The 26,539-nt window shown below is 50.6% G+C and overlaps 2 protein-coding genes across 15 annotated transcripts in view; one reads left to right on the top strand and one right to left on the bottom strand.

Annotated features, from left to right (window-relative positions):
• The window catches only part of mllt10 (MLLT10 histone lysine methyltransferase DOT1L cofactor), a 41,194-nt gene extending 32,893 nt beyond the window's left edge, over positions 1 to 8,301 (top strand). For 8 of the 14 annotated variants that reach the window (XM_023841211.2, XM_023841208.2, XM_023841215.2 and 5 more), the window contains 10 exons: positions 1,562 to 1,679; positions 3,047 to 3,113; positions 3,780 to 3,964; positions 5,038 to 5,253; positions 5,332 to 5,420; positions 5,510 to 5,859; positions 6,027 to 6,050; positions 6,357 to 6,453; positions 6,534 to 6,719; positions 6,841 to 8,301. In XM_023841211.2, the coding sequence (XP_023696979.1) occupies positions 1,562 to 1,679; positions 3,047 to 3,113; positions 3,780 to 3,964; positions 5,038 to 5,253; positions 5,332 to 5,420; positions 5,510 to 5,859; positions 6,027 to 6,050; positions 6,357 to 6,453; positions 6,534 to 6,719; positions 6,841 to 6,888 (1,380 nt within the window). In that variant the 3' untranslated portion in view covers positions 6,889 to 8,301. The remainder of the gene's footprint in view (positions 1 to 1,561; positions 1,680 to 3,046; positions 3,114 to 3,779; positions 3,965 to 5,037; positions 5,254 to 5,331; positions 5,421 to 5,509; positions 5,860 to 6,026; positions 6,051 to 6,356; positions 6,454 to 6,533; positions 6,720 to 6,840) is intronic. The other 6 variants (XM_023841220.2, XM_023841210.2, XM_072711342.1 and 3 more) reach the window with 4 other exon arrangements.
• The window catches only part of dnajc1 (DnaJ (Hsp40) homolog, subfamily C, member 1), a 31,400-nt gene continuing 12,794 nt past the window's right edge, over positions 7,934 to 26,539 (bottom strand). The window contains exons 2-12 of the mRNA XM_023841221.2: positions 26,123 to 26,224; positions 24,847 to 24,893; positions 22,821 to 22,986; positions 22,289 to 22,386; positions 22,112 to 22,205; positions 21,942 to 22,032; positions 21,149 to 21,315; positions 12,067 to 12,186; positions 10,491 to 10,539; positions 9,315 to 9,727; positions 7,934 to 8,910 (exon numbers count right to left, since the gene is read on the bottom strand). Coding sequence (XP_023696989.1) covers positions 8,842 to 8,910; positions 9,315 to 9,727; positions 10,491 to 10,539; positions 12,067 to 12,186; positions 21,149 to 21,315; positions 21,942 to 22,032; positions 22,112 to 22,205; positions 22,289 to 22,386; positions 22,821 to 22,986; positions 24,847 to 24,893; positions 26,123 to 26,224 — 1,416 coding nt within the window. The 3' untranslated portion in view covers positions 7,934 to 8,841. The remainder of the gene's footprint in view (positions 8,911 to 9,314; positions 9,728 to 10,490; positions 10,540 to 12,066; positions 12,187 to 21,148; positions 21,316 to 21,941; positions 22,033 to 22,111; positions 22,206 to 22,288; positions 22,387 to 22,820; positions 22,987 to 24,846; positions 24,894 to 26,122; positions 26,225 to 26,539) is intronic.

The raw sequence follows: 26,539 nt of genomic DNA, 5'->3' as shown, positions 1-26,539 counted from the left end.
TTTCTTCTAAATAAATCATTTATTTTAAAAGTTATTTTGCTTATCAGTCTGGTGGCTGCTCGTGTAATAGACATCTAGAGTGAAATATGCCCTGATGTGTGTGAATAAGGAATATAAGCAGGGAGAAGCTCCAGAGGAGTGTGATAGTGATCCGTATAGACAGAAATAGCAATCTGCGAATCATAGGCCTTATCTCCAGCCTTTTACAGAAGTAATAATGTCGCTCTTTACCATCATCTAACTTGCCCACCCCCCCCCGGCATTTCAGGGAAAAGGTCCCAACCCGGTGCTTCCTGGCCCCCCATGGTATGGGTGTGGGTTTTAGTGTGGCTGTGAGTCTGCCTGGGGTCTCGGTGTATTCACATCAAGAGCGATGCTGCACCCGTACGTCAGCATACCGTACAAGGCTGAGGGGGAATAGATTAATGCTCCTCATGTAATATGCATGCTGTTCAGGATAAAGGGCCGCGCTACTAAAGGGTGTTAATTATTACTGCGTGAGGGCCATTGAAAGCTGTTCACCATGCTCTTGGTCAAATGTTTTAAGCCGCCGGTGTTGAGTGAGAAGCTTCCAGGCCTGGGCAAATGTTGCTGCATCAGCCTCTGGAGCTACCTGCTGGCTGCACTACTGTCTGTGGGTGGGGTGAGTTCATGTGGGGTGGGGCCAGTCCCTTGATGAAAGTCCAGCGGTGTCATTCTGCTCGCTCTCTCTCCTGGCCTTTCCATCGCTCCCAGATGTGGTCTCTGTCACGAAGCCCTTGCTGGGGGGTACGATTCTGTACTCTTTGAAAGTAAAAGCCACAAAGTAAACATGCGCACGCAAAGCAAAGGCATTTTTATTGCTCTGGATTATGCAACAGATTTGGATGGCTGCAGGTTTTCTGTTGGCCCCTTTCTTGGCCCCCATCCCAGCAGAGGCCCCAGAGGTAGGGGATGGGAAGGGGGGCAGGGGGACTGTGAATGGAAGCAGACGTGAGCAGGAGGTTCCAGCAGCCTGTGGCGGAGGGGGGAGGGCGGGGGGGCACTGGACGCCTGCCCGTCTCCTTCCTACTCGCCCGCTTGGACGCCGGGTCACGGGGGAAGCCGTCAGGCAAGCCCTCTTCCTGCTGGATGTTCTTTCTATTTTTTTTCCTCTCCGTTTGCCTGAGGGTTTGCACATTTTACAGCGACGCTAGGCCCTGCCCAGCCTGTGGAGTCACATGGGGGGGTGTGTGTGTGGGGGGGGGTGAATGGGCCGCACTGCAGGGGAATGAAAGGCAGGCGGCGGCGGGCGGTGTGACCCCGCCGAGCCGGAGAGACGGCCGTTTTGTTTGACATATGCCACCGCCTCCTGATCTGGGAAATGGGTTAATTAGATAAAACAATTAGCAGCAGAAGCACATGGTCAGCGGAGAGCCCGGAGGTGCTAGTCTGTCGCCCAGGCAGACTCACAGCCCGGCTCCCCGCTCTGCGCCACTCTAACGCCATAGCCGTTTGCCTCACGTGGTCTCGCCAGAGAGGGTGTCGCTTTGTTTGAAACCATCCGTCTCTCTTTCTCTCCCTCCCCCCTCTCTCCCCACAGTCCAATGCATTATCCGGATCCTCCTTCAACCTTGCCCCTCCCCACATGTTTGGGAACCGCCTGAACCCTAATTCTGCTATGACGGCCCTCTTCGCGCAGTCCGAGGGTCCGCCTACAGGTGAGCCAGCCCCCCCACCCTCCAGTCACAGCGTGTCAGCCGCACACACGCCTACTTTATCTTGCCTGTAAACAGAGCTCATTCACTGAGGATCGGTGTCTGCACAGTAATGCAGCATGGAAAACACACCACTGTCTGGGGAGAGGCATCATAAATATGTAGACAGCAAAATGGGGAACTTGAGCATATAATTATATGTGTGAGGGAAGAATATGTAATTATGTGGCTGAAGTATTAATGTTTGAGGTGACGGTGGGCTGTAACAGTAGCATCTTAACATGTGTTATCCCTGCAATTATTACCAGAGCGTCACTGTCTGCATTCACATCCAGAGCGAATCTGTTTCATGGATGGCATGCTGGGCTCAGGACGGCTGGCTCATGCCGATGGGCTCGGAATGAGCTCCAGGCCGCCAGCTTGAGCGCTACATTCCTGGCATGGAGGGGCGGCAGTGCTGGGGCCACCCACATGTGTACAGACCGGGCACCTGTGATAGGAAGTAGGCGGCACGTTGCCATGACCAACCCTGCCGGCTCTGATACGCTGTCCGTGTCCTCAGCAACCCGCCGTACTCCTCCTGCACCTCCTCCTCCGGTGGCCCTCTGCGCTGAATAGGAGCAGGTTTTGTTTTCGGGTGTTTTTCCAGCAGACCCTACAGCCATGTGTGGGGGCGGGGGTCAGTGAGGAGGAACCCTGTGTGGAGTGGGGGAGGGTTGCGGGGGGTTGGGCTGTGGTATTTTACGAATAATGGATCAGTGCCGTCTGCTGAAAGGCAGGTCACGGGGTCCCCTGCCTAACAATGCGGGTAGGAGGACTCCTGTCTAAAGTGTCCATGTGAGGCTCAGTGCCTGCCTGCCTGCCTTCCCTTTTGGTGAGTTGGATAACCTGAATTCTGTACTGGGAGAGCGTGGCCCAATCACTGCTGGCCGGTTGGAATTAGAGTCCATCCCGGTCCCCTCTTCGCCCTTCTGACCACTAATGGCCGGCTGGCGCGGGAGGCATGACCTCACGATTGCTCAGCATGGTGTCCCGGACCAGGAGACACCTGCCAGGTGGCTTATGGCTCGACTGAGCTGGATTGTGTCGGTATTGGGCTGGAAAGTGTTAAAATAGAATGAGGAAAGTTAGGGAATGTGATGGGATTGGCTGGCTCTGACCGGGGGGTGGGCCACCGGCCTGCATGTGTGATTTGTTACTTTCGCTTCAGAAGATGGAGAGCGTGGTCTGCTGTGGGGCCGTGTGTGTGTGTGTGTGGAGGCAGAGAGGGGCTGTGTGAAACTCTTGGGGTGCCCCTCGGCGTGTGGCTCATCCTCTCCCAGCTCCCTTTAAGCCCCCGGCCGCTGTAACCACGCTCTGTTTACTCTTAGACCTGGAGCTGGGGGACACTGGCTTCTCTGGAAGAAGCACTTCACCAAAGGCCAGCCTGTCTCCCCGGTAAGTCTTATTTACATTGCCGGCTGAAAGTCGCCCTGACTGCCTGTGTATGAGCGGCCCGTGCCTTCATGTGGGCCTAATGTGCCGTGTCTCTCTCCTTATCGCACGAGTGGACATTTAACTTCAGTACAAACGACCTATAGTTAAACAGTTTGTCATTTATCATTTTCTGTTTGTTCATAACTGTACAATACTTCAGGTTGATTTATAATGTTTATAAACTGAAACGCTTATGTTTTCAGTGATTAAAATACTGCTTAGATTTTTTGTTCCTTTTTTTTTTGGAAAATCATGCAAAATGCAAATAAGCCTGTATCCTTAAAGGTACATGTTTTACTCCTGCATCAACCGAAGAATCTCATTTTTCCATTTGATAGTAGAGTAAACCCTCTCAGTAGATCGTTTAAAAACATTCTCTCGTGTGTGTGTGTGTGTGTGAGAGAGAGAGTGAGAGAGAGAGTGAGAGATATAATACAGCTTGTTTCCAGAACCTGACCCCCCCACAGCATGGCTAGTAGACCATCAGCACGGGAGGGAGCAGCCACAGCCCCACCGCCCCCAGCTGTGGAATATTATGGGCATTAACGCCCCCATTGTGGCCACGGTATCTGTATGAACACGCAGGCTTTAAACTGCTGTCTGCGTGCTTCTCTTTTTCCCTCTTAGATCGCCCGTGAGTGGTCTGAACATCCGCTATGACTCCTCTGGATTGACGGCCTCAGGTCCAGCCGTCAATGGGGCGAGCTCTGCACTGCCAGTGGCCACCAGCATCGAGCAGCTCCTGGACCGACAGTGGAATGAGGGCCAGCAGTTCCTGCTGCAGCACGGTGCTCCGGGGGCGTCCGGAGACTGTGAGTCCTTCCTTTCCCCCTCCCGCCAGTCGCATGTCTCGCACCTGACTCTCACATGCCTCAGTTTTATTAGCACGTGTGTCTCAGGGTCACACGGGCATGCGGCTCACGCCTGCCGTCCCGCTTGTTGGGGCTCCCCTGACCGGTAACAGATATTTAACGTGAAGCTCTCCGATTCCTTCATGTCCGTTGTGCTGCATAAACGGCCACCTGTGCCACAACGCTGATTCTTAGGTGATTAAAATTCGCAGGTCGTTTCATTTGTAATGAAGCTGCATAATTGTGAACGTGCAGTCAGTGGGCTCCAGACAATTTTAATGAATCCTCATTGAAATTGCAACTCTCCTGTTTATATTGGAAATTCATTATTGTTGTAATATACGTCTAATTGCTTACATGGTTGCAAAATGACAGTTAACATTAAATTACAGTTCTGTAGCTGTGTTCTTTTGTAATGATGAGTGGCATGAGGCCTGCTTTGAATATCACTTTATCTGTTTCTTAATTAGCTTAATTAGTAATGGCCGTTTAATCATGCAGAGGTACTTTCCAACTTGTTTTAACTGGTCTCCGCTAACATGTGGCTGTGTCTTAAAGTGTTTTAAAGTGGTGGTACTTTTAAAATGTCTACCTGTTTGAAGAGCTCTACTTGTTTCTTCCTAATACAAAGCTCGTAAATTTTATTTTATTTAATGTCTAAGTGGTGTTGAGTCCAGGTTGTAGGCGTTCTAGTTACAGTGGGTGCTAATTAATTTTAACATGTCACAGGGGCTAATTGTCTTTAGCAGTGGATCTCTGATAAGAAAAGTTTCTTTTTCACCATGTTTGTTCACGCTGGTGCATTGTCCTCATGGTACTGCTCTGTGATTGGCAGCTGTGATAGATATGCAAATGAGGAGGAAGTGTGGGTGGTACTCACTTTGGCGGGGTCACTGGGGCGACCTCCAGCATTTTTTTTTTGGGCTTCTTAAATTAAATTCCCCCTTTCCCGCATCCCTGTGTGGATGAGATGCTGCTTCACCTATCGTGCGTGCCACCACCACGCTGACTGCCACCCCCACTCCTGCCCGCAGTGCTGGCCATGCTCAGGTCCCTGCACCAGCTGCAGACAGAGAACCGCCGGCTGGAGGAACAGATCCGCACACTGACCGTGAAGAAGGAGCGGCTGCAGCTGCTGAGCGCCCAGCTCGCCGTGCCTTTCCCCCCTGCCAGCAGTGCCGCCAGCACCAGCAGCACCAGCACGCCGGCGGCCTCCTCACCGCAGCTGCCCGGCGCAGGCCTGCACGCAGGTCAGTGACACACCAGCAACGCATGCGCTACCTGGCGCGGCCTCTGTGCTCTTGTTAAATTGTCTGTTTTACCTTCAGATGTGCTGAACAGTAGCAAGAGCCCTCAGCTAGGCAGCACGTTTCTTCCGGACTCCGCCCTGCCTCTGCCCCTCCCCCTGGCGGCTCAGGTATGCCCCCTGCTGGCCTTCGATGTCGCGCCCGTTTGGAATTCGCTGCCTTGCTGAGCTCTGCCTTCCTTGCGTCTTCCCCTTGGCAGGACAACGCCTCCAGCAGCCGAAGCAGCAGCTCCGCCCTCTCCACCCCCCCCTCGGTGGGCCACGGCTCCCCTCCGTCTGTGCAGCAGCAGCTGCAGGTCAATGGGGCGCCGGGGGGTGCTATGCAGTCTGTGGCCCCCGCAGCTGCCGCCGGGGCCCTCCCTACAATGCCTGGCGTAACGGGACTGATGGGGGCTATCCAGGGGGGGCAGCTGGCTATGAACGGCATAGTGGGAGCCCTAAACGGTGTGATCCAGACGTCGCCCAGCTTGGCGCAGAATGCCAACGCCCTCCCTCACCCTGTGGGTGTGCCGAGCGTCCCACTGACCATCTCCAGCACCCTTAACAACAGGTGAGCCCCCCCCCCCCCCGTTGCTCCGCTCAGCCACCAGCTTCGCTTTGCCTGCCGGTTCCGCAGAGAGGCTTTTTTGAACTTTCAGCAAGCCGACTAAAGCTGAACGAGTCCAAGTTGATCCCTTGCATGTTCTCTCTTTCTGGCCTTGTTCACGTGGATCGCAGCAGCACCACACCTGGGAAAACCAGGTGAGCTCCTCCCCCCTTGGGCAGCTGTGCCTCTGCCTTCCTGCCCATCCAACCCATCAATTTCGTGTCGTGTTTGTTGTGTAAAAACCCACTCAGCTGCCATCAGTCTGCCGTGCTCTTTGCAGATAGAACATCCATCATGCTCTTCATGAATTGCCAGAAAATAATAAACTTTAACATCCTGCGGCCTGGGATTGCATGCTTCGTTTAATCAAAGTTGCCCTGCATTTTTGTTGATGCTCCACTGTCCCCAGTGGCCCCACAGTGGCAGTGAGATGTCACGGCCTTGCTGTTGTGTGCTTGCAGCGCGCCGGCCCTGGGCCTCCTGTCGGAGCAGCAGCGTCAGATCCTCCTCCACCAGCAACAGCTGCAGCAGCTCTTCTCGTCACCACAGCCCACCCCGGTAGGTGAGGGGGCCTCCTGCTCTCCAAGTCAGGACGCGCGTCCCCACTTACAGCTCCCTGCTTCCGTCTGTCTGTACAGCAGGAGCAGCACCAGGCCCTGATCTATCAGCTAATGCAGCAACAGCAGCAGCAGCATGACCTGCAGCAACTCCAGCATCTGTCCTCCTCGCAGCTGCCTGTCAACAGCCTGCTGCCCACAGCTCAGAGTGCCATTGCTACCAACCCCTTCCTCACCATGCACACAGAAGCTTCCCAAAAAAACGCTGTGAGTACCTCCCGAACCGTACCTCATTCTGCCAGCATCCTATCAGCTCTTAATAAAATGACAGACAGCAGAAGACGTGAGCGTGAATGCATTCTCAGTGCAGCCATGTTCCTGCCCACAGCGCCTAGCCGAGAAGGGCGGTGTGGTCACCGGCCAGGAGAAAAGCTGACCGAGCTGGGTGTGTCTCCCTGAGAGCAGCTCATCACCCAGCCCCTTCTTGGGGACCAAGGACAGAGAGCAGGGGTTTGCCACGGAAAACGCGAGGGGTGAAGACCGTCGTCAGGAACATGACGACACTTTGTTGCACTAAAATCTTCAGGGACTGCAGAAATCTGGCGAGATAAAATGGACGCCAAGTTCATGTGAGAGAACGAAGGTGTGTGTGCTACCTTGGGGCAGGGCTGGCCGGCAGGCCTGTTACTGACAGGCCAGGTGGGAACAGCCACACTCCGATCCTCTTTGGGGCCAAGAAGGCACTATGCTTACCATTGTACTGAGTGTGTGTTAAAATGCAGTGGCTTTACCGGGCGGCAGAGCTGTCTGACGGCTACAGCCCCACTGAGCAAAAGCCGGCCTCCGTGGGCTGTCCAGCCATGTGTAAACCAGCATGTTTAGCAGTCTGCTGGGAGGCGGTGTGGTTTGGTGGCTTTGCTTGTCCATCTGTGGTTACCTACAACCCCGATTCTTCTCCACCACCACCAGCACTCTTTATCGTTCAAGAGTCCCGAAACTCAAAATGATACCAACCCACTGCATGTTCAAACCTAGTCTGCCTTCAGCCGGAAGGTTACGCTGGAGGACCTTTTGCTACGTTGAAGAATCTGCAGATGAATGCTGTTAATTTATTAGAAGTTCTGTTCAGGTGAGCTTAAGATGTTTCTGTGAAGTGCTCAATCCAGTCTAGCATGGAGGACCTTTCCCACTGCTGTCCAAATGACACTTTCACAGACATCTTCGGTCATATCCTACAGGTTTTAGACCTGACCCTGGATTTGTAAACAGAACCTGTAAACAGTTGAGGCCAAAGCTTCATTTGGCCTTTGTAAATAGCTCGTCTCTGTGTTACACAGAGCTGGAGCCGCTGTTCGGGTCGTACTGAGCCTTAAATTGCACAGTTTTACCTCGTTTATGTAAATAAGTGTCCGTAAGTGTCTCCTCCATGTTGTGAAGATGCAGAACTTTTTTGCGTTAGTTTCTATCAGCCATGCAAGCAGTGACTGGACACAAAGTATTTATTTTTTAAATAAGCAGGGAAATTTTACAACTCTTGCACCATTTTGTACTTTGGCCCCTTGTTTCTTTTTTCAGGTGAATCAGTTTTTGTACAGCATTTAAGACGAATCTCAAAGGTATATATTTCAGAATAACGCAAACTTATTTATGTTTGAAGAAAGACAAGTAAACAGAAAGACCCGTCGATTTATACTGTTTGTAGCAGGAACCTGATATTAAAGTTATGTAGTGTGAATCAATTGTTTCACTGATAATTCACAGTACGTAAAATGTGAAGAATTTAATTTTTTTTTTTTTACTACTTGAAACATTGGTGCTATGTATACTGAAGTAAATGGTCTAAGACATTGCCTGTGTTCAGCTGTTTCTAAACTGATGGGATAACTGCATTTGCATAGAACAGTCGACGGACTCTGGCCTGGACCGGAGCGTAAGGGAGCCCTTTCTTCTTTTGAGTCTTGGTACCAGGCAGTAACTGCTAGTTTCTGATTGACAGCATGCAGCTTAGGCCTTTGTACAGTCATTCCTGCATAAATACTACTGCCATCCAGTATGGTCAGGGTAAGCATGAATATTCAAAACATGAGTCTAGGTATAAACAAGCACACTGGTTCCAGGCCTATGGAAACACTTTAATGCACATCAGTCTGTCCTGCTTTGGTTACAAACTCACCTCAGCCTGTTGCATAGACATTTCCTTTCATGTAAAGTGTCCAACTAAAAGCACTCAAGTATAAAGACAGCCTGTGCTCAATAAATAAAACCATGGCGATGGACGGGGGGGGGAGGGGGGATGAGCTGGACGTCCGCTGGCCGACGGGCCGTTTGGGTGGAGTGAAGGCACACGGCAGGCAGCTGAGAGGTACGAGGGCACAGCAATGTCCTGGAGTCAGCTCTTGGCTTGTTTCCTCTTCTGCACGAGCTCTGCCAGGAGCTTGTAGCGAACCATGCACTCTTCCTGCGGGAGAGCAGGCAGCATCAGTGGCCAACAGCACATGCAGGAGGTGCTCGCTCACTATCATTAGATGAAGTCTAACTTCCTCAGGACACACAACGGAAAATGATTTTACATCGCTACAATCTGGACTACAAAAGAAACACGACCGAACCTAAGAGCCAGTTATGGGGCTGAGAAGAATGTTTAAATCCCAGAGCTGTCTAAGTGATTTCACCATTGGGCCCTTAAGTAAGGGTTCAGATTGAACCTGCACTCTGACCTCAAACTGGCTTGTGTGTATAGTATTTTTACGTGCATCTTCTGGAAATTATATATAGAAATTAGTACATATTCGTAACGAGTAAGCACTAACACATTTGAGAGACTTAAAGCACCAGTCCTCACCAGCTCCCCGGTACTCTTACCTTGGTCTTGCCTGGTACCACCTTGGCGATCTTGTCCCATCGCTCGCTGGTGCCACGCGGATACTGTTGCAGAGCCTGCTCCAGGAGCTTCTGCTGGTTCTGAGTCCACAGCTCCTCTGGGCCCATCGGCCTGCCCCCGCCTGGCTTGCGCTCATCGGCGCTGTCATCATCAACTGTAGCGTTTGGGTCGAAGTCCCTCTGCCGTCGAGTCCGGGCCTTGTCGTCGCCCCCGGGAGCTGCCAGCCGGTTACCCCTCCTGTGTCGGGCCCTCCCCTCAGTGTCCTCCTCACCTGGCTCCGTGGGGCCCGCCCCCAGGTCTTCTCTCTGTGTAATGATGCTGTCCGGCAGGGTAGCCGCCTTCATGCTCTTCCCCATCTGCACGCCAGACTTGAGCTCAGAGAGCTTCACCAGACCTGTTGAGCGAGGGGGGAGGGGAGGGGGGGGTCATGAGGGCAGGAATGAAGAGCTTTTCCATAGATTGCTGGTGTTGAGGGCCGACTAATAATCTGATATTTAAAGAGCGAGTTTATTATTTATTTATTTTTAGACCAAAGTACCCATTTAACCTCTTCATACAAGTTTTTCCTGGAAAAAAATGGCCCGACAAAATATACAGTGATATAAATTGAAGGTGTATAATTGGGGTAAAAAAAAAAAAAAAACTGCTTTGGCCAACATATACAATGGACAATGTTACAACTTCTTGGTATGCAGAACTTCAAAGGGTAGGAAAGCACATTCATAAAAGCGTGTGCGCCATATGTCCGTCAGCTAGGAATGTGCCTTCCTCTGCTGAAAGTGCAGTGAAATGTGTGCTCCAGGGCATTCTCTGGGGTACGTTTTTAGTTTTCCCCCTAGCGTTTTATCACGTTATGTTGTCATGTCACCATTCAAAACCTGTTTCAGCATCCTAAAGATGGGCAGGACAGGGACTGAAAGTGCATTAGGTCGTCTGAAATGAATACGGCCGACAGGGCAACAATTCCTGGCCTGAAACCTTCTGAGAATTTGTGGAATGTACATCGGTTTGTCTTAATCAGTACTACTAAGGAAAGTGGGCAAGTTAGACCATCTGCACACAAGGCTGCCACGACCCTTGAATGAAAATGCATGAGGCTTGAGGCTGCAGCAAGGCCCCAAAGGCGGGTGAGACGCTTTGCACAGTCCGGCGCTTACCGGATGTGTTGGTGACACAGTCTTTCACTTGTTTCACCTTTGAAGTGACCTGTGAGGGGAAAACAAATTAATATTTAGGCTGAGGGGTAATCACTGATCAATCATGATGGGGGAAAACAGGGAAATATGGGGGGGATCATTATCTTGCGGTGTTTAACTCTGACCTACTAAAAGAGATGGGTCAGAATTTCTGAAAGAATTTCTTCAGCAAGTCTAAGCAGTATTAAAATAACAGCCCGTGTTAAAAAGGCTTCCTTTCCAGTGCTTCCTCCCTGCCAATAATTTCTTCAGCAATAAATGATGGTGTACGGCTGAGATGCATTAGTGACCCTTTACTGCAACCCTACCCCAGTGCTGTCTTGGTACGTGCATCACTCCCGGCGTGGCTAGACGCTGCTTTTCAGACCTGGTTTAGTGTAGGAAGGGGGTTGGGCACCGCAGGGCATTTGGCTTGGGATGGGGGTGGGTGGGTTTAGGGCAGATCATATTACAGGCAGGTAACTAGCAGGACCTGCCTCTCACTCAGCACCTAATCAGACATCCGCTGATCACGGAAGCTGTTTGATTCCCCTGCTGACAGACAGGCTCACACTGTCTTCTCTGGATCTTTCTTACTCAGTCATTTTACCTCCCTTGCAGCCAATGGGGGTTAAAAAGAGGGGGGGAAAAGGTAATCAAATTATGGAGAGGAAATCTTCAGAGAATGGCATGTAGTGCTGCTGGCTTTCATGCATTTAGGACAAGTCTCCATTCCGGAAGGAGCTCAAAGAGCACTTCAGTTTCCTCTTCTGATTGCGGGGATAGAGTCCGGCGGTAGGAACGGCACATTCATGCCTAAATGCTGATTAGCTGGTACATCTGTCTGATGTGGGGCCACTGCAGGGGGGGGGTTGGTGGATCTGAGCATTATGTTGCACATGTGAGGAGACTGAGACCAAGACCAACAGGCTAAGCTGGGAGGAAACGTCCAGCTACCCATAAATGCTGTAACCTGAGTCACAGTGTTTCTCGCACTGGGCCCTGCCCACCATCTCCCCAGAAGCGTTGTCAACTGAGCCTGTTTCCTTGAGGCCCGCTTCACCGTGCCACTCTAAGCGCCATGCTAGCGGCCGTCAGGATATGAAAGGCACCGATGTGCCATGAAGACCATGTCGCATCACGCACTGGCACCTCAATCTAATAAATCAAAGCTCAGCACATGCCAAGGCAAGATCCCTCAGCAGACCTAGCAGACACGGTGTGTAGGTAGGCATCTTTCCTTTTGTGGTTTACCTTCCTTTGCGGTTTAACCGCCTCCCCCCTCAAACCCCCCCAGGTCACACTGTCCCACTCCCCCCCCTGATTACTTCCAGCTGCCCAGTAACTACAGAGTGAGCAAAGTCTCTCACATCTGCCTCTGCTTTGGCTAATTAATTGCTCCCAATCCCCGGTCCCTCCTCCATTTAAGACCTCAAGCCAACCCACCCCCCATTTTTTCAGGTTTTTAAAACAGCCCTGTCAGTCATAAGTAACCCCCCTCCCCAAGATTCCCCCCCACCCCACCCATTCATGCCCTGGAGGTCCCAGCTGAACTCACGTCAGTCACTGACCGGCCAAGCTCGTGAGCGATCTTCTCCCATCGACCTGGTGTGCCCCCTGGGAACTTCGCCATGCTGCGTGTCAGCTGACTGAGGTCCTCTTCTGTCCACTCGGGTGCCTGAGGGGGAAACACAAAGTGATTAACACAGTAATGCAGATAAGCTCATCATAGTCAACATGGGATGAGAAAACTTAAAACTCGAGCTGAAATCTCTGAATTACTCTTTAGTTTAACAGAAAGGCATATAAAAACACAAATGGAAAAGGCTGAGAGACTGATGGTCAGGGGAGGGGGCTCTCACCACTGCACAAACTAGCCCCATCAGTGTTTAAAAAAAAAAAAGCAATTATAGGTTAGAAAACTTGTATTCTACACAAAGACAAAAAAATCTGTTCAGATGGTTTACTGTATCGTAAGTTTCTGTTATTACCAGTAACCCTCCACAGACCTGAGAGTGAAAGACCGCACGCTTGGGACAGATCAAATGGCAGATCTGCAACAGAACACGAACATCTATGGCAGAGCATCCTACCATAGCGTACTGCGGCTCGTGGCATTTCCTGCGGGCTAGGAGGACGCGGGGCACGCTTCGGTTACTCGCCGTTGGGATTCCCATGGCTGGCTCCCAGCTGCACGCGGCACACCCGATATTCCCGGTGTTCCAGCTCAGAAAGCGGGACTTCCTGCTCAGGAGGGGAAGTCGCATGGCTGAATGAAGCCATGCGGCTGCGGAAATAAGACCGTGGCCACAAAGGGGGCCTTCGTGCATGCGCCCCGACGGTCACAGGCATGAGATGCAACGCGGCCAGCGACGGATCTTAAAAGCAAAGTGACGTCATGCGGCTGAGGTGATACGGCCACAAAGGCAGTATGGCTGCCTGCATTTTGCGAGGAATCTTACAAGGAGATTTACTGCAGATCCCCAAGCTCTTACACAGAAGCTCCAGAGGGTAAAAGAGGGCTTGGTTTGGCTCCTAAGCATGGACATCCCCCATCTTCATAAGAGGATGAAAAGAGCTTCATTTATCAGGGTGGGGGCTGATCCTCTCCACACACACATGCACACACCCTGCCATTGTTCCCACCCCAGGAGCACCTCACCCTCACCTCCTACTTGTAATGTGAGCAGAAGGCCATCGTTGACCAGGGTGGGACAGGGCTGCAGCCATGGTCACAGGCCTGCAAACAAAGCCCTCTACCTCTGCCCTCCAGCATTCCTATCTCACAGCCACTTATCCGTCTCCCCCTGATTGCACTAGATTAAGGGGGGGTGTATTCTGCCTGGATTCCACCCCAGCCTAAACCGGACCCCCACAGGTTCCTCTTCTGTGGGATAATGGGCCCACTGTGACCCAGTCAGGTACAAACACATCCTTCTTCATTAGCGGGGGCTCGCTTATCTTTGGCTAACCCCCACCCCCTGTACGCACTCACACACAACACACCGCATTATTTAACTAAATCACCAGGCGACACGCATGCAGCAGCATGTACTGCTGACCTCAAAGTCACATGGTGAGTGAGTAGGGCCAGTAGGCAGAACTGGAGTTTAGGTCACATGGGTGTGAACTTCCATTCAATTTATAGGGGGGGGGGGGGGATTTAATTAGGACAATACATGCTAGCCAGCAACATATTTTGGAACAAGAACTTGGGCTAACTAGGGCGATTTCAACAGGGATGTAAGGAGGAAACATGGACAAATAACCACATTTAAATATCACTGACTGTTACAGCCATTATCTTTCCCTGTAGCGATGCTGTAGGATGACCGGAATGATCTGGCATTCCTGCGATTCCACCATCCAGCTCCCACGGCTCCTCTTCCCTGCGGATGCTGCTAATCCTTTCCACAACTTGCTGCGCGTCCATTCCGTTAACATCCCCATCCGCGAGAACATTGTCATCTTGTAAAATCGATAGCCCGACGCGACCGCTCCGGACGAGACTGAATATTAAATAAGTCAATCGATAAATTAAATAGAGAGAGCGTAATGATTTCCAATTAGGAGCACGGCTTTTTTTTAAAAGACAGGAGGGACGTACATTCCCTTTGAACAAAAGGCTTGGGGGAGAAGTGGAGAAACTGCAGAGAACAAGGGGCGGGGGTTAGTGGAGTATCGAGAAGGGGTGGTTTTGTTCTTGTTTTTTTTTTTTTCTCCTTTGGCGGTGGGGGGGGGGTTGGTATTCCTGTCAGCCGAAAGCAGCGTGCAAGTCATTTGAAAAGATCACTGTGTTGGGTAATTCTGTAGGCCCGTCCGTCCCAGTTTAGATCAGCCCGGAGCCTCGCGGACACAGGAAGCCCTGTGAGGTGAGCGCCCTCCGCAGGAGGGAAAGGGGGAGGGGTGCGGCCAGTCTCCAGAGTGGGGACAAAGCCCCCGTGTGACACTAATCCGCCCTGTCATTCTCTATCTGTGCATTAAGCACACTGACATCCGCCCGCCGTGCTGATGGCTCACAGCTCAGGGGCCCTTCTCGGTGCTGCTCTCCTCCTTCCTGCGCTGATCAATAGCCCTCTTCTTTTGCATGCTCCCTTTTCTTCCCGCTCCCTCTCAGGACGGCCCCTGCCCCCACCCCAGGCACCCCTCGCCCCACAATGGAGAGGCGACTGCAGAGCGCGTCACTACCTGCCATTTCCCGGTAGAGCCCTGCCGCAGCTCTGCTCGCCTTCACGGCTGCATCCGAGGTCACATGTGCAGCTGCGTCTGTAAAGACCTGCGATGCGCTTGGCCAGCACCCGACACCCGAGCTGGGCAGCCCCAGCCTGGCGAAGGCCAGGTTCACTGCCACGCTTTTACTGTAACTTGCCCTGTTTTTTTAGCTAATGTGTGAAGGCCATGCTGAAATACTGTCACAGCAGGCAGATCTGAACGTTCCTGTTATTCTCACAAATGGGTTCCTGATTATCCAGATGGACAGTAACTGATAACTAACAGACACCTCTACCTACAGGATAGAAAAATGAAGTGAACTTAATTAGATTCAAAGTGTATGATTATAGTAATACATTAGTAACCATAGTAATTATAATGTGTATACAGGCATTATATATTACATACTTTATACATATATACAGATGTGCACATACACACACACACACACACACACACAGGCCAGCACAATTATCAACTACAAATACAATTACAACAAAAGGAATGATTTTAAGCTAAGTATTTCATTTTAAAATTCACCCAGGAGAAACAAAGGTATATCATTGGTGTACAATAAAAAATATTAATAAAAAATAATATCAATAACGTTATTATTTATTACTATTGTTGTTGTTACTACTAGATATTGATGGGTTAAACTCCACGTTTGATAGTTACTTTACGGGTATTAACTAGTAAATACAGTGCTGGCAATTTGAAAATTAGAAATCAAACTTCTGTAGATATTACACTAAAAACCATATAGTCTACACCAGCTGCTTGTGTACCGTAATACATATCGATGGCTAATTTTGAAAAGGACAAAAACATATATTAAGTTGGAAGAGAGCAATTCTTGGATTTATTAGCATCAAACGAGAGAGCAAACCCACTCACACGTTAAGCACTGGTTAAATAAGCGACTTCATCCGAAAGGAGAGCAGGACAACAGGAACCGAGCGCCATTTCGAGGAAGCCCTGTTTACAGGACGCGATATCCCGCATTCAGTCGGAGCGAAATCACCGTGTTTACGGGAGTCATCACCTCCGAAAAACTGGTTATTATCAAAATACGCCGGGCTGGGCGAAAGGTGCATCGAGAAACCAAGCGTGCTCCGAGAAAAAGCGCCGTAGCTCTCTGTAAGTGTAATTATCGGGTACGCTTTAAAGTGTCCGAGGGCTGCTATTCCCCTCCGCAGCCATGGAAAAGCACTCAACCGGGAGCCAGGAAAATAAACGTTACGACTTCAACTAAACATTTGTGTTTTTTAGAAACGATACAAATGATTTCGAGTTTGAGTGCGCTGTTTTCCGTGACAGCATATAAAATGTTTTTGTTGGATTTTTGACTGAGTTGGAGCGATTATATAAAATCACTTGAGTATGACAGCACAGGACTGAGCTTATAGGTTAATATAAAAGTGTGTGAATGAAGAGGAAAAAAAATAAATTATATATATATATATATATCACACACATATACACCTTTGCAAAATTAATCTTTATGAGGTGTTTTACTGGGAATATATTTAAAACACATTGTGTCTAAATAATTTTAAACGTTTGTATACAACCAGATTATTTAATTATACTCGCAGCGAAAGATGTTATAAATTAGCTAATGGTTTTCAAAACAAGGCAACATCCGGATGTAAGAAGCTTTGTGCTCCCTGTTCGTTCTCTAATCACATTATGTAATCCGGTCGGAGGATCTTTTTACCTCCGTCACCCGCGCTTTTTAGTATTTACCGCTCGTAAATAAGCACGTTCACACGGTATTTCCCGGCCTTTTCAGAGGTCCCGCATGTTTCTCGCAGTAAGAGCGGCCGCCACATGAATGTTTAATTAAAGTCAGAGATTACGTTGTATATCAAAGACTTATTAGACCCTCTGCTGACGTGTGTGTGTGTGATAGGATGTCACAGAACTGGTGAACATTAATCATAAGGAAACAGGTAAAAATAGAGGCAATTGTTGGTTCATTATTAGAGGAGCCCACGTAATAATTAATAAAAAGCCACTATAAATATTCTATATTAACTCATTCCTTTCATGTCAAAAAAGACACAAATTATCCATTATTCTTCATGGAACAAAAGCCATTAATTTTGTAATGACAACGTATGTAAGTGGTATATGGCCATCCATTCTCGCTGTTTATTATGAAAATGTCAGGGCTGGGCCATCGCTTCAGTTGTTGCGGGGAGGGGGGAAACACAGTCCTGCAATTTCATAATCGGTAAATACGCACATCGTCAACAGGTCTGCGGGTAGATTTAGGGGGCGCCCGGCCGGCCAGGAACCACCATGAATTATTCACCCCGTGCTTCAAACAAGACACAGCTGTCCTTTGCCTGCAGCAGGAACCGTGCGGTCAGGGGGCTCCCTGCAGAGCCCCCCACTGGTCTCCCGGACGTGAGCTACGGGGTCCCTGGAAACGACAGCCCCAAACACACTAATGCATGTGAAATCATTTTCATAGCATGTGCCTGTGTGTGGGCACAGCATAATACAGGAGAGATGCTTAAGAAATTATATAAACCTCATTCCACAAGCCCTAAGAACTGGATAAGGGGAGCGGCAGACATAGATGGAAAGCGGAGTGTGTGGGAGAGGATGGGTGACCCCTGGGATAAAGAGAAGAGCGGCAACTGGGTGAGAGACCACAGGTCCATTGTGCGGATGACACATTTCTTAGCGATAGGAACAAGAAGCCATCACGTCTAACCGCTGCATGCAAGTTTCTGCAGAACCAACCCCAACTCATGCTGGGAAAGTGATATGATACCACTGCAGCCATGAGGGGGCAGAAGGGGCAATTAAAATATCACTTTTTATGAGTGAGAGCAGACATGTTTTATAGGCACACCGCAGCAAATTGTCGGGCAGAGAGAGACTGCGGGAGGAATTCAGCAGCAAGGTGAACTTTAGCTCAGAGACAAAGGAAGAGCAAGACAACCTTTTTCCCATGATGCCCTGCAAAAGATGCCAGGTGTGTCTTTGTCAACATAATCAGTGCCCCCTTGAGACCGCACTCATACTCCCATGCCTGACTGAATCAACAGTGGAGCTCATTTAAGGGCCAGGGGAGGGAAAAGTACAAAACAGGCGCAGAGCTTCAGAGGCAAAGAAAGGGGGCTTAAAAAAAAAAATAAAAAAAATCATACAACTTGCCAGGCAGGCTCCCGGCGGCACCTCACAACCCGGAGCACCGGGGCGCACACGCGTCTCCCCGTCGTTCTTCCACATCACAGTCATCAGAAAGATGAATTACAAACAAAATCAATAGGTCTGCTCTCCCCGCGCCTCTCACAGCGGTGGGCATCGCCAGAACAATGCCGGCAGTTTCCTTCAAGCCACTTCCATGCGTTTTCGCATTGGGCGAAAAGGCCTTTCACCCCGCCTGAGCTACAACCCACCCCACCCCCCACCCCCGCCACACCTTCACGGGCCATTAGGGGACAGTAAGGTGCAGGGGAGAAAAGTGGAGAGAGGGAGCAGCAGAAAGGTGGACAAACGAGGAAAGAGGCTTATGGGGGTTGGAGGTTCAGATTTCAGGCGTGCACACAGGCGAGATGGGGAAGTGTAGATGAGCAGGTGCTGGAGAAGTGGGGATTGCAGCCGGGGGGGGGGGGGATCTCCTTAAAACCACGGTCTACAGGTGCACCCCCCACTCCTTACCCATACATTCCCTGGGCGGCCTGTTCCCCAACCCCCCCCCAGCCGCTGACACTCCCTACAGACGCTCCTCTCGGGGTAGAGATGGGAGCACCGACCGGCCACATTGTCAGGGCCTGGCTGACAGACAGCGCACATAATGAGCGCAGAAGCCCGCTTTTCAGGGGACAGACAATGAGCACAGGGAGAGGTGACCAAGGACGGGGTTGCGTAACTCATTATAGAAAACGTCATGTTCTGAATGACAGCCTCTGTGGGTCAGAGCCCCGTCCAGGGGGCCCCGACCCATAGAAGCGGCAGAGCTCGACGCCAATGGACTGGAAAAGCCAGGAGCTGTGCAGGCCCAGAAAGGGGAAACGGGCCATCCGGCCCGGAGACAGACTCGCTGATCTGAGTGGGGGGCATCCTCTGGGTGCCTGGATTGTGAGCTCGTAGACCCTTTGAACACAGGGCGGCCTGGTGCCGCTGGCGCACACAGTCCTCCCTGGCCAACCTGATGCAGCCACCGCAGCACGCTCCATGCACTGATCAGTAACCGCAGCAAAGGGAGGGGCCTGTGCATGTCACCATGTGACAGCCGGGGCTGGGCGGCATGAGCCCATCGACCTGCTGTCAGCGGGCGAGACACGCTCACTTTGTCGACAGGGGCGAAACACAGTGTCACACACACACAGTGTCACACACACACACACACACACACACACACACACACACACACACAGTGTCACACACACACACACACACACACACACACACTTGTTCGCACATTAACCTGTAACATGCCCATAAAAGGAGCTGCAGGCATCACAGACTGAGCAACATCACCTTTGTGTAAAATTTTATAGATAAACCTATAATGCAGTTCATAAAAATATGAGCATGTCATCCAATAGCCGGCAGTCCAGGGCCACGCCACACTGCTGCAAATTAACCGTTTAGTTAGCACATATAAAACCATTCATAAGTAACGGCCTATTACTATTATTATTTTGGCCATTAACATGCCCGACTCTGCCGTGCTGTCTAATTACACAGCAGGTTAAGTGTTATAACCTCCCCAGCTGGGTGTGTGTGTGGGGGGGGTGTCTTACACTGACTCATGTCTCCCTTCTCATGATATTTCACGCTTCATTTAGTCCGAGCCACTTACTTGACTCTCGTGTGTTTTAATAAGCCATATGATTTCAATGCTTTATCTATCTTTGTTTTAACTGATCTGTTCAATGCACATTTTTTTGACCATTCATTTGGTGCACATTTTGTATAATTGTGAAATGTATGCTTGATAAGTAACTTGCATTTTCTTTTGTCTTTTTTACATTGATATAGTAGATCTCAAGCTCCAAATAAAGCGAGATGAGTATTGCCACCAGCTGTATTTGTGCCTTGCGCCGTGAATGCTCCCGTGCTCTGATTTCACATCACTCTGACTTCCTGTCAGCCCTTGTTTTTCCTTGTTCCTCTTATCTGATGTAATCTTAAGGGCACTTTTCTTGCAGAATGAATATTAAGACTGTCCTTGGCTCTTATCTGGCAAAGCCTCCATTCACTATCAATTAATCCTCTTACTCTCAGGGTGTGAGACATCTCAAGAGAAGAGGGGGAGGGAGGTCACACCTCCTAATTGCACATAATGCTGGAGGTGCCCGTTTCTTCGGGGTAACGACGGCGCACCCCCCACCCCCACCCCACACACACACGCAGCTGACAAAAACATGCATAAAAATACCCAGCACCCATCTGATAAACACGCCGTATGAATACCTAGCTGACACACACCTGGGACACAACCCACCCTGGAGGAGCCATCGGGCCCCGAATGAATAGGGGACCACGAGACGCGTGGGTACCATGGCGACGCCACGACCTCCGGCTCCATATCGGGATTCGGACGGGGGGTCAGAACCCTTCAGTCCCTCCACTTACCCTTCAATCAAGCAATTAAACAATGAACAAAGACGCAAGGCAGGCAGAAATGCCAGAGGCTAAGGGGCGGGGGGGGGGGGGGCTTGGGTGATCAGGTTCTGTCCTGGAGGGCAGAGGAGGGTAATCATTAATGCATTTTAAACAGGAGGGGCCAGATTTGGTTAAGGAGCCATTTTATTCATCTAGATGCCAGCATGGGAGCAGAGCCCCCCAGAAGGGATGGCACAGACCTGCAGGGGAATATCTCAAAATGGAAGAGGGGCAGCACAGGCATAGGGGGCCGGCATGGACGCTGCGACGCACTGCCATGTCGACCCTCTCTCCGCCCCTCTACCCTTTCAGCTGGGATCTTCTTCCAGACTACAAAAAGCCAGTGGTCCCCCGAGCGCACTTCCCTGCTCAGTGATTACCCCATTAATGTCCCCGCGGCTGAAACAGCACCCAGCCGGCAGCTAATGGCTACGCCTGCCGGCACTAAGCCCCTCCCACGTGGGCCACGCCCCTCCACACGGCACCGCGGGGAGCCTAATGGCCGACCGGAGAGCCGGTGTGTGCTCACATGTCCAGGGCCCCACATTAAGTGCTCCCTCCTGGGGACAGGCGCTGAGAGACCAGGCGGGCTGCAGCACCGCGCCGCACTCAGAAAGGTCTCTGGACAGTTAATGCAATCGACCACAAGCTCTTACAGACTTTACTCGGCACTGGCCGTCGGCAGCAACATAAAAACATAAAAAGATTCATCTGAAAGCCTGGCGAGTTCTTCAGCCCAGATCCCGGGTAGCACACGACGTCTGAGGGAAGATGAAAGGGAAACACTTGTTTACCTTCTTCTTCTGGCTCCTCCTGTCCTCCAGCCAGTCGTCCATCTGATCCTCGATCTCCTCGATCGATGCGCCCTGATCATACGCCGGCACGAAAGCCGCCTCTGCCGAGGGGGGCTCATACACCGGGAAGGCGGCCTTGGGCTTCTTCACCTTGGTCCTCTTCTCCTCTGCGGGATGGAAAGACGCGCGGTCAACGCCAAGGTCGAGCCTGCGGGCGGCCTCCAGCGGGAGCAGTCGCGCATTACTATGCCTGCCTTCGAGTGGCGTGACACTCGATTCACTCAGAAAGATAGGATTTCAAATGCCCTGTGGAAGAACCGCCAAAATCCGGAGAAGAATCCTCCTAATTACACTGTCTAAGCTATATCTGCCAATAACCCAGAGTCCCGTAATGCCCCAAACCCACTGGGTGGCAGAGAGAGGGTGCAGAACAGCGAGGCTGGCACAGAATCAGAGGACAGATTAACCGCCTCCCTGCACCAACCTCTGTTATTATTACCGATTTGAGATTCAGGCTGTGCTGACTTAAAGTGATAAAATAAAAAAAGAACTTCCCAGCGCATGGCGGGAGCCCAGACACCGTGGTGGGCCATTAGGAGGAATCCATCCGACAAACCGGGGTGGTGGGGGGGGCAGTCCGCGGGAAGGACAGGCCACGCACTCTCACGCTCCCGCGATTCCCAGCACGTGAACGCGATTGGACCATGACTTCCTGTGTGCTGGTAGATCCAGACAGTCATAACTAAGTGAAGTGGAGGACGAAGAGGGCGCCCCCCGTGGGTGGGTGACTCACTGTGCAGCGCCTCCTGCTCCGCCAGCTCGAGGGCCTCCTGCCTTGCTTTCATCTTCATCTCCTGGTAATCCTCGTAATACTGCTTCACATCCTGGGCAGGAGGAGTGCATTGTCAGCAGCGGCCGGCTCCACCTACAGCGACGGGACCGGCGACTGGACCAGAACGGTACCTGGATCAGGTGGGGCAGGGACTTTATAGATAGATACAGCCAGATGCTCATCTTGAGAGGCAAGATGTCCTGCCAGTGAGGCTTCTCAGATGACCTGAAAGAGGACAGAGGGTTTAGCTGGTGTGTAACGGCTGCGCTCGGAGCAGCCCCCTGGAGGAGCAGCGGCCGCTGGCTCACCTCTCGCTGCTCTCCTGGCCCAGGGGCTTCAGCTCCTCCCCACTCCTACTGCTAGCCTTCTTCCTCTTCTCCCTTCGCTTCCTGCTCAGGAGCTCATCCTTTCAGAGACAGACAAAAGACGTGTGGACCACAGCCTGGACACAACGACCGGGCGCACCGCCACTACGTGGCCCATTACATGAGAATCACAGCGTCTCTAAAGAGTGAGGGCCTGCTTCTTCAGTATGGGAGGCAGCAGCTCTAAGCGGCTCAGCACACTCATGGATCACGTCGCTTTTATCCATGACCCTGCCAAGCTCAGCCTGGACAGGGCATCGCACTGACTAGTGGGGCGGAGTGATGTGAGCCAGTAAAGCGACAAACGCCAGCAGCAAGCATACGCCCCAAGTTCTGTGAATCTATGATTATTCCAAAATCATTAACAAAAACACAATGAAACGTAGCAAAACACATGCAAACAAAAACAGCAACACACCAGCCTTTTAGAAACGTAAAGATGCTGAGAAGATGTCTTCTCCACACCTTCACTCACCAGCTGCTTCTCCAGGTAGATGGACCAGATGACTGCATAGTGGCCAACCGTCAAGATAAGGAAGAGAAGCAGGCCCAGCTCCCCATTGCTCATCTTCCTCACCCGCCGGTAGTAGAATACCGGCTGCCCCCAGTTGGGCAGTCCATTAACCAGGATGTCGTTGTATCTGATGGACAATATGAGCGACCATAATGTCAGTCCCATGAAGAGGCACTTAACAAAAGCTGGGGGGGCACACTGGGACCCTGCCATTTCCCAGACCTGGAGATATTGCTCCATCTCTCCAGCTGATTTTTACACATTTGTTTCTGAGCCGTGCACTGAATTTGAAGCACTTTACCCAAGCTGCAAGGCTTGACTCAGCGAAGAAAACTGGATAAACGCACAGACTTAAACTAGTAAGATCTATTTTGAGAGCAGGGTATTTTCTCTCAAAATATGGAACACAGCACTTTGTTCTGAAGCAGTTCTGGAAGCCAAATGCAATTCAAATTGTAATTCTTATGAAGCATCATATTTTTATTTATATATCAGTTTAAATTAATTTTTAAGCAATATATAACAGAGCATCAAGGGGACCCGTTTGCTCGATAACGGAGGCCTGATCAACCGGGTCACGCCACAGCCAGGAGTACGGCCCACCCCCAGACATGTGGCAATTAAGAAAAAAAGCTAAGTTTGTCTTAGACTGCTATTAGAACACGAGGCTCGGGTCAAATAACGATCCCCCCCTAGCCCCCCCAACCCCTTCAGAAATCCTATTTAGACCTGGATGCCTTCCCGGCCTCCGCCGCCTGTGCATTAAGGCCCCAGAGGAGCGCGGGGTATTTAGGGACTTGCAGTGTGGCGGCCCACCTGAACGTCCCCCCCCCCCCCCCCCCTGCGAGGAGCCAGGCCCCTGGATCGATGCCACATTGATTTTACTATCAATGAAAATCATTGTGGATCACACAGAAGCCCCGGCCTGGGCCAGGCAGGCTCCGCCCCTTGCGTGCTGCCAGTCGCCGGGAAACGGAGCTGTTTCATCACCCCGCTGGCCCTGGACAGAGACGTGGGGGGCAGATGGAGTGGCAGGCAAAAAAAAAAGCCACAGGGAGATAGAGGGCTGGAATTAGCACGCAGACGGTGGAGAAAGGATCGATGGGTCCACATGAGCAGATGAATAGATTGTCATTAATGCTGTTTTTGTATAGAAACTCAGGCCCTGGATAAACTTAAGTATGATGGGACCTACCAAGCACCAGGTTTACTCCAAAGGCACCATTATGGGGCAGACTAAGCGTTTCATTAACCATTCTGCTGTTTGCTTAGCCAATGCTAGCCAAAAGCGACTTGCTGTTTTGATTTTGATCACGTCGGGAACTCAAGGGAAACTTTCATGAACTGGGTTGCTTTGCTGCAAAAAAGTGGACTGTCCTGTTATTTGCCAATATGACAGCAAGGGATTCTGGGTAAGCGGCATGCACCCCTTTAGGGATTGATCCCACCCCCTTGGGCTGTGTGGGCTGGACAGTATGATGCCCTCCCCCAGCCGGGACACGTGCAATATGAAGTCATTCGCACTGTCAACACCTCGTGGAGGCAGACACCTAAGGTTGGGGTAGGGGGAGGACGGGGCTCAAAGATCCCAGCAGGGAGGATAAATTATAACAGGCGCTGAGGTTGGGGAGAGTGAGAGTGGAATAGGGTGCATGCTGACTAATTCTGTCTTACCGCCCTCCACTTCAGGAGAACACACACACGCCCAAACTAACAGGTCAAGCACTCGAGGGTCTCTTCTCTAGCCGACTAGAATAAGAACAAGGCTCCACAGAGCCATCTGTATGACACAATCACCTCAGGGAAGCGGCGGGCACAAAGTCGGCCATTCCCTTGCCTTTTACTTCCCTACCTCTCTAAGCTTTCCCAACATTTTGGCTCCGCCAGCCCAGAACGGGATGGGTCTGAAGAGCTGCCAACCACGGTTACACCAAGCCGGGCCAGACCGATCAGGCATGGAGATGATTAGCGAACAAATGAAACGAACCTCTGTCGTCGCTCCTCATCTTTCAGTACCTCGTAGATCGCCACCAGCTGAAAGAAGACAGAATGCAGATGAATCCAGCCTCATTCAGTCAGACTGTACTCGGCGAGCGATTTAGAGCGCCCAATTTCAACATATGCTCCAGGAGAATTTCTTGCTCATATAACCGTTAGCTTCATCATGACTCCCCTGCCCGATTCCATGTATGCCGCTCTCATATAAGGCCGCACCAGTGCCACTGACCTCAGAAACCCAATGGAACTGTCACACTCCGCAAATCAGTCTGACAGAAATTAATTGTCCATCCATCCATCCATCCATCCATCATCTCCCGCTTAATCCGAGGTCGGGTCGCGGGGGCAGCTGTCTCAGCAGGGAAACCCAGACTTCCCTCTCCCTGGCCACTTCATCCAGCTCCTCTGGGGGAATCCCGAGGCGTTCCCAGGCCAGCCGAGAGACATAGTCCCTCCAGCGTGTCCTGGGTCTTCCCCGGGGCCTCCTCCCAGAAATTAATTGTATATTACAAAAACTTTTCTGTAATGATTCATTAATATAATAATAAGATGACAAATTTACTAAGACAATGGGGACAATGATTTACCATTATTACATTTACAATTTCAGGAAAGTTTAAAAAAAAAAAAAAACACACACACAGACACACACACACACCTTAATTCCCTATCACCCCAAATCTGACATATGAACATGATTATCAAAACCCCAAATGATCAACATACCTTAAAAAGGTCTACTTAACATTATTATTTAAAATGATAGATTTCAAATTTACTTTTTCTGGTTATCCTTTAAGGTTTTTTTTCTTGACTGGAACAAAGCAGAAATCAAACCGCTCTCAGCCCTGGAAATGGCATAAATTTCCGTCTCTGTGTTTAAAACCCATAATGCCATTTTATTATGAGGCTCCTTTCTCTCCAGGTCCTACTGCTGCCTGACGTCTTGGATTTCCTCCTTTAATTAAGGCTGCATAATTGGCTCGGGTAGCCAGAACCTCGTGATTATACATCTTCTTACTTGTTTTGATATTTTTCACAGTTCTCATTATCACCTTTGGGAGTTAAAATGACCCGGCAGGTAATTACATTCATATTTAATTAAAACTTGATACAACAGGATACAGGCCGCAAAATTGCATGAAACATTAAAATTACCCATTCTTTTGTAATTATTTGAAGTGTTCTAGAATAATACACGATTTTTATCCGTTTTCGTAGTGGTGCAGCAACGCAGCGAAGGCACATGTGGGGCGGCGGCTTACTTGTCTGAACTGAGTTTCGGCGTTCTTGTCTTTGTTCTTGTCGGGGTGCAGGGTCAGGGACAGCTTGCGATAGGCCTTTCTGATGTCTGCGAACGAGGCGTCCTACAAAAGCACAGAGGGGCGGGGTGGGAGGGACAAAGCACGGCCGGCCGGTCAGTCCCAAGCTGCCACAGAGCACCTCGGGCAGAAACCAGGTGAGGCAGGACGGACTGAAAATACAAAATATCACCATCAACTTTGAAATAAGAATCATTAAGAATAATTTTTACTGGCCAAGGAATTTGTCTCCAGTTTTTTCCTTGCTCTCTATGTACTTACACAGAACAGACATACAGCAAAAAAACATGAACAAATGCAGATACACAACAATGAAGTGCAATGTGTACAGTAAGGACTTGAGACAAGGGGGGAAGGTTA

This window comes from Paramormyrops kingsleyae, chromosome 4 (genome assembly GCF_048594095.1).
Source record: "Paramormyrops kingsleyae isolate MSU_618 chromosome 4, PKINGS_0.4, whole genome shotgun sequence".
NCBI classification, from domain to species: Eukaryota; Metazoa; Chordata; class Actinopteri; order Osteoglossiformes; family Mormyridae; genus Paramormyrops; species Paramormyrops kingsleyae.
This window is presented reverse-complemented; position numbering and strand designations above follow the sequence as displayed.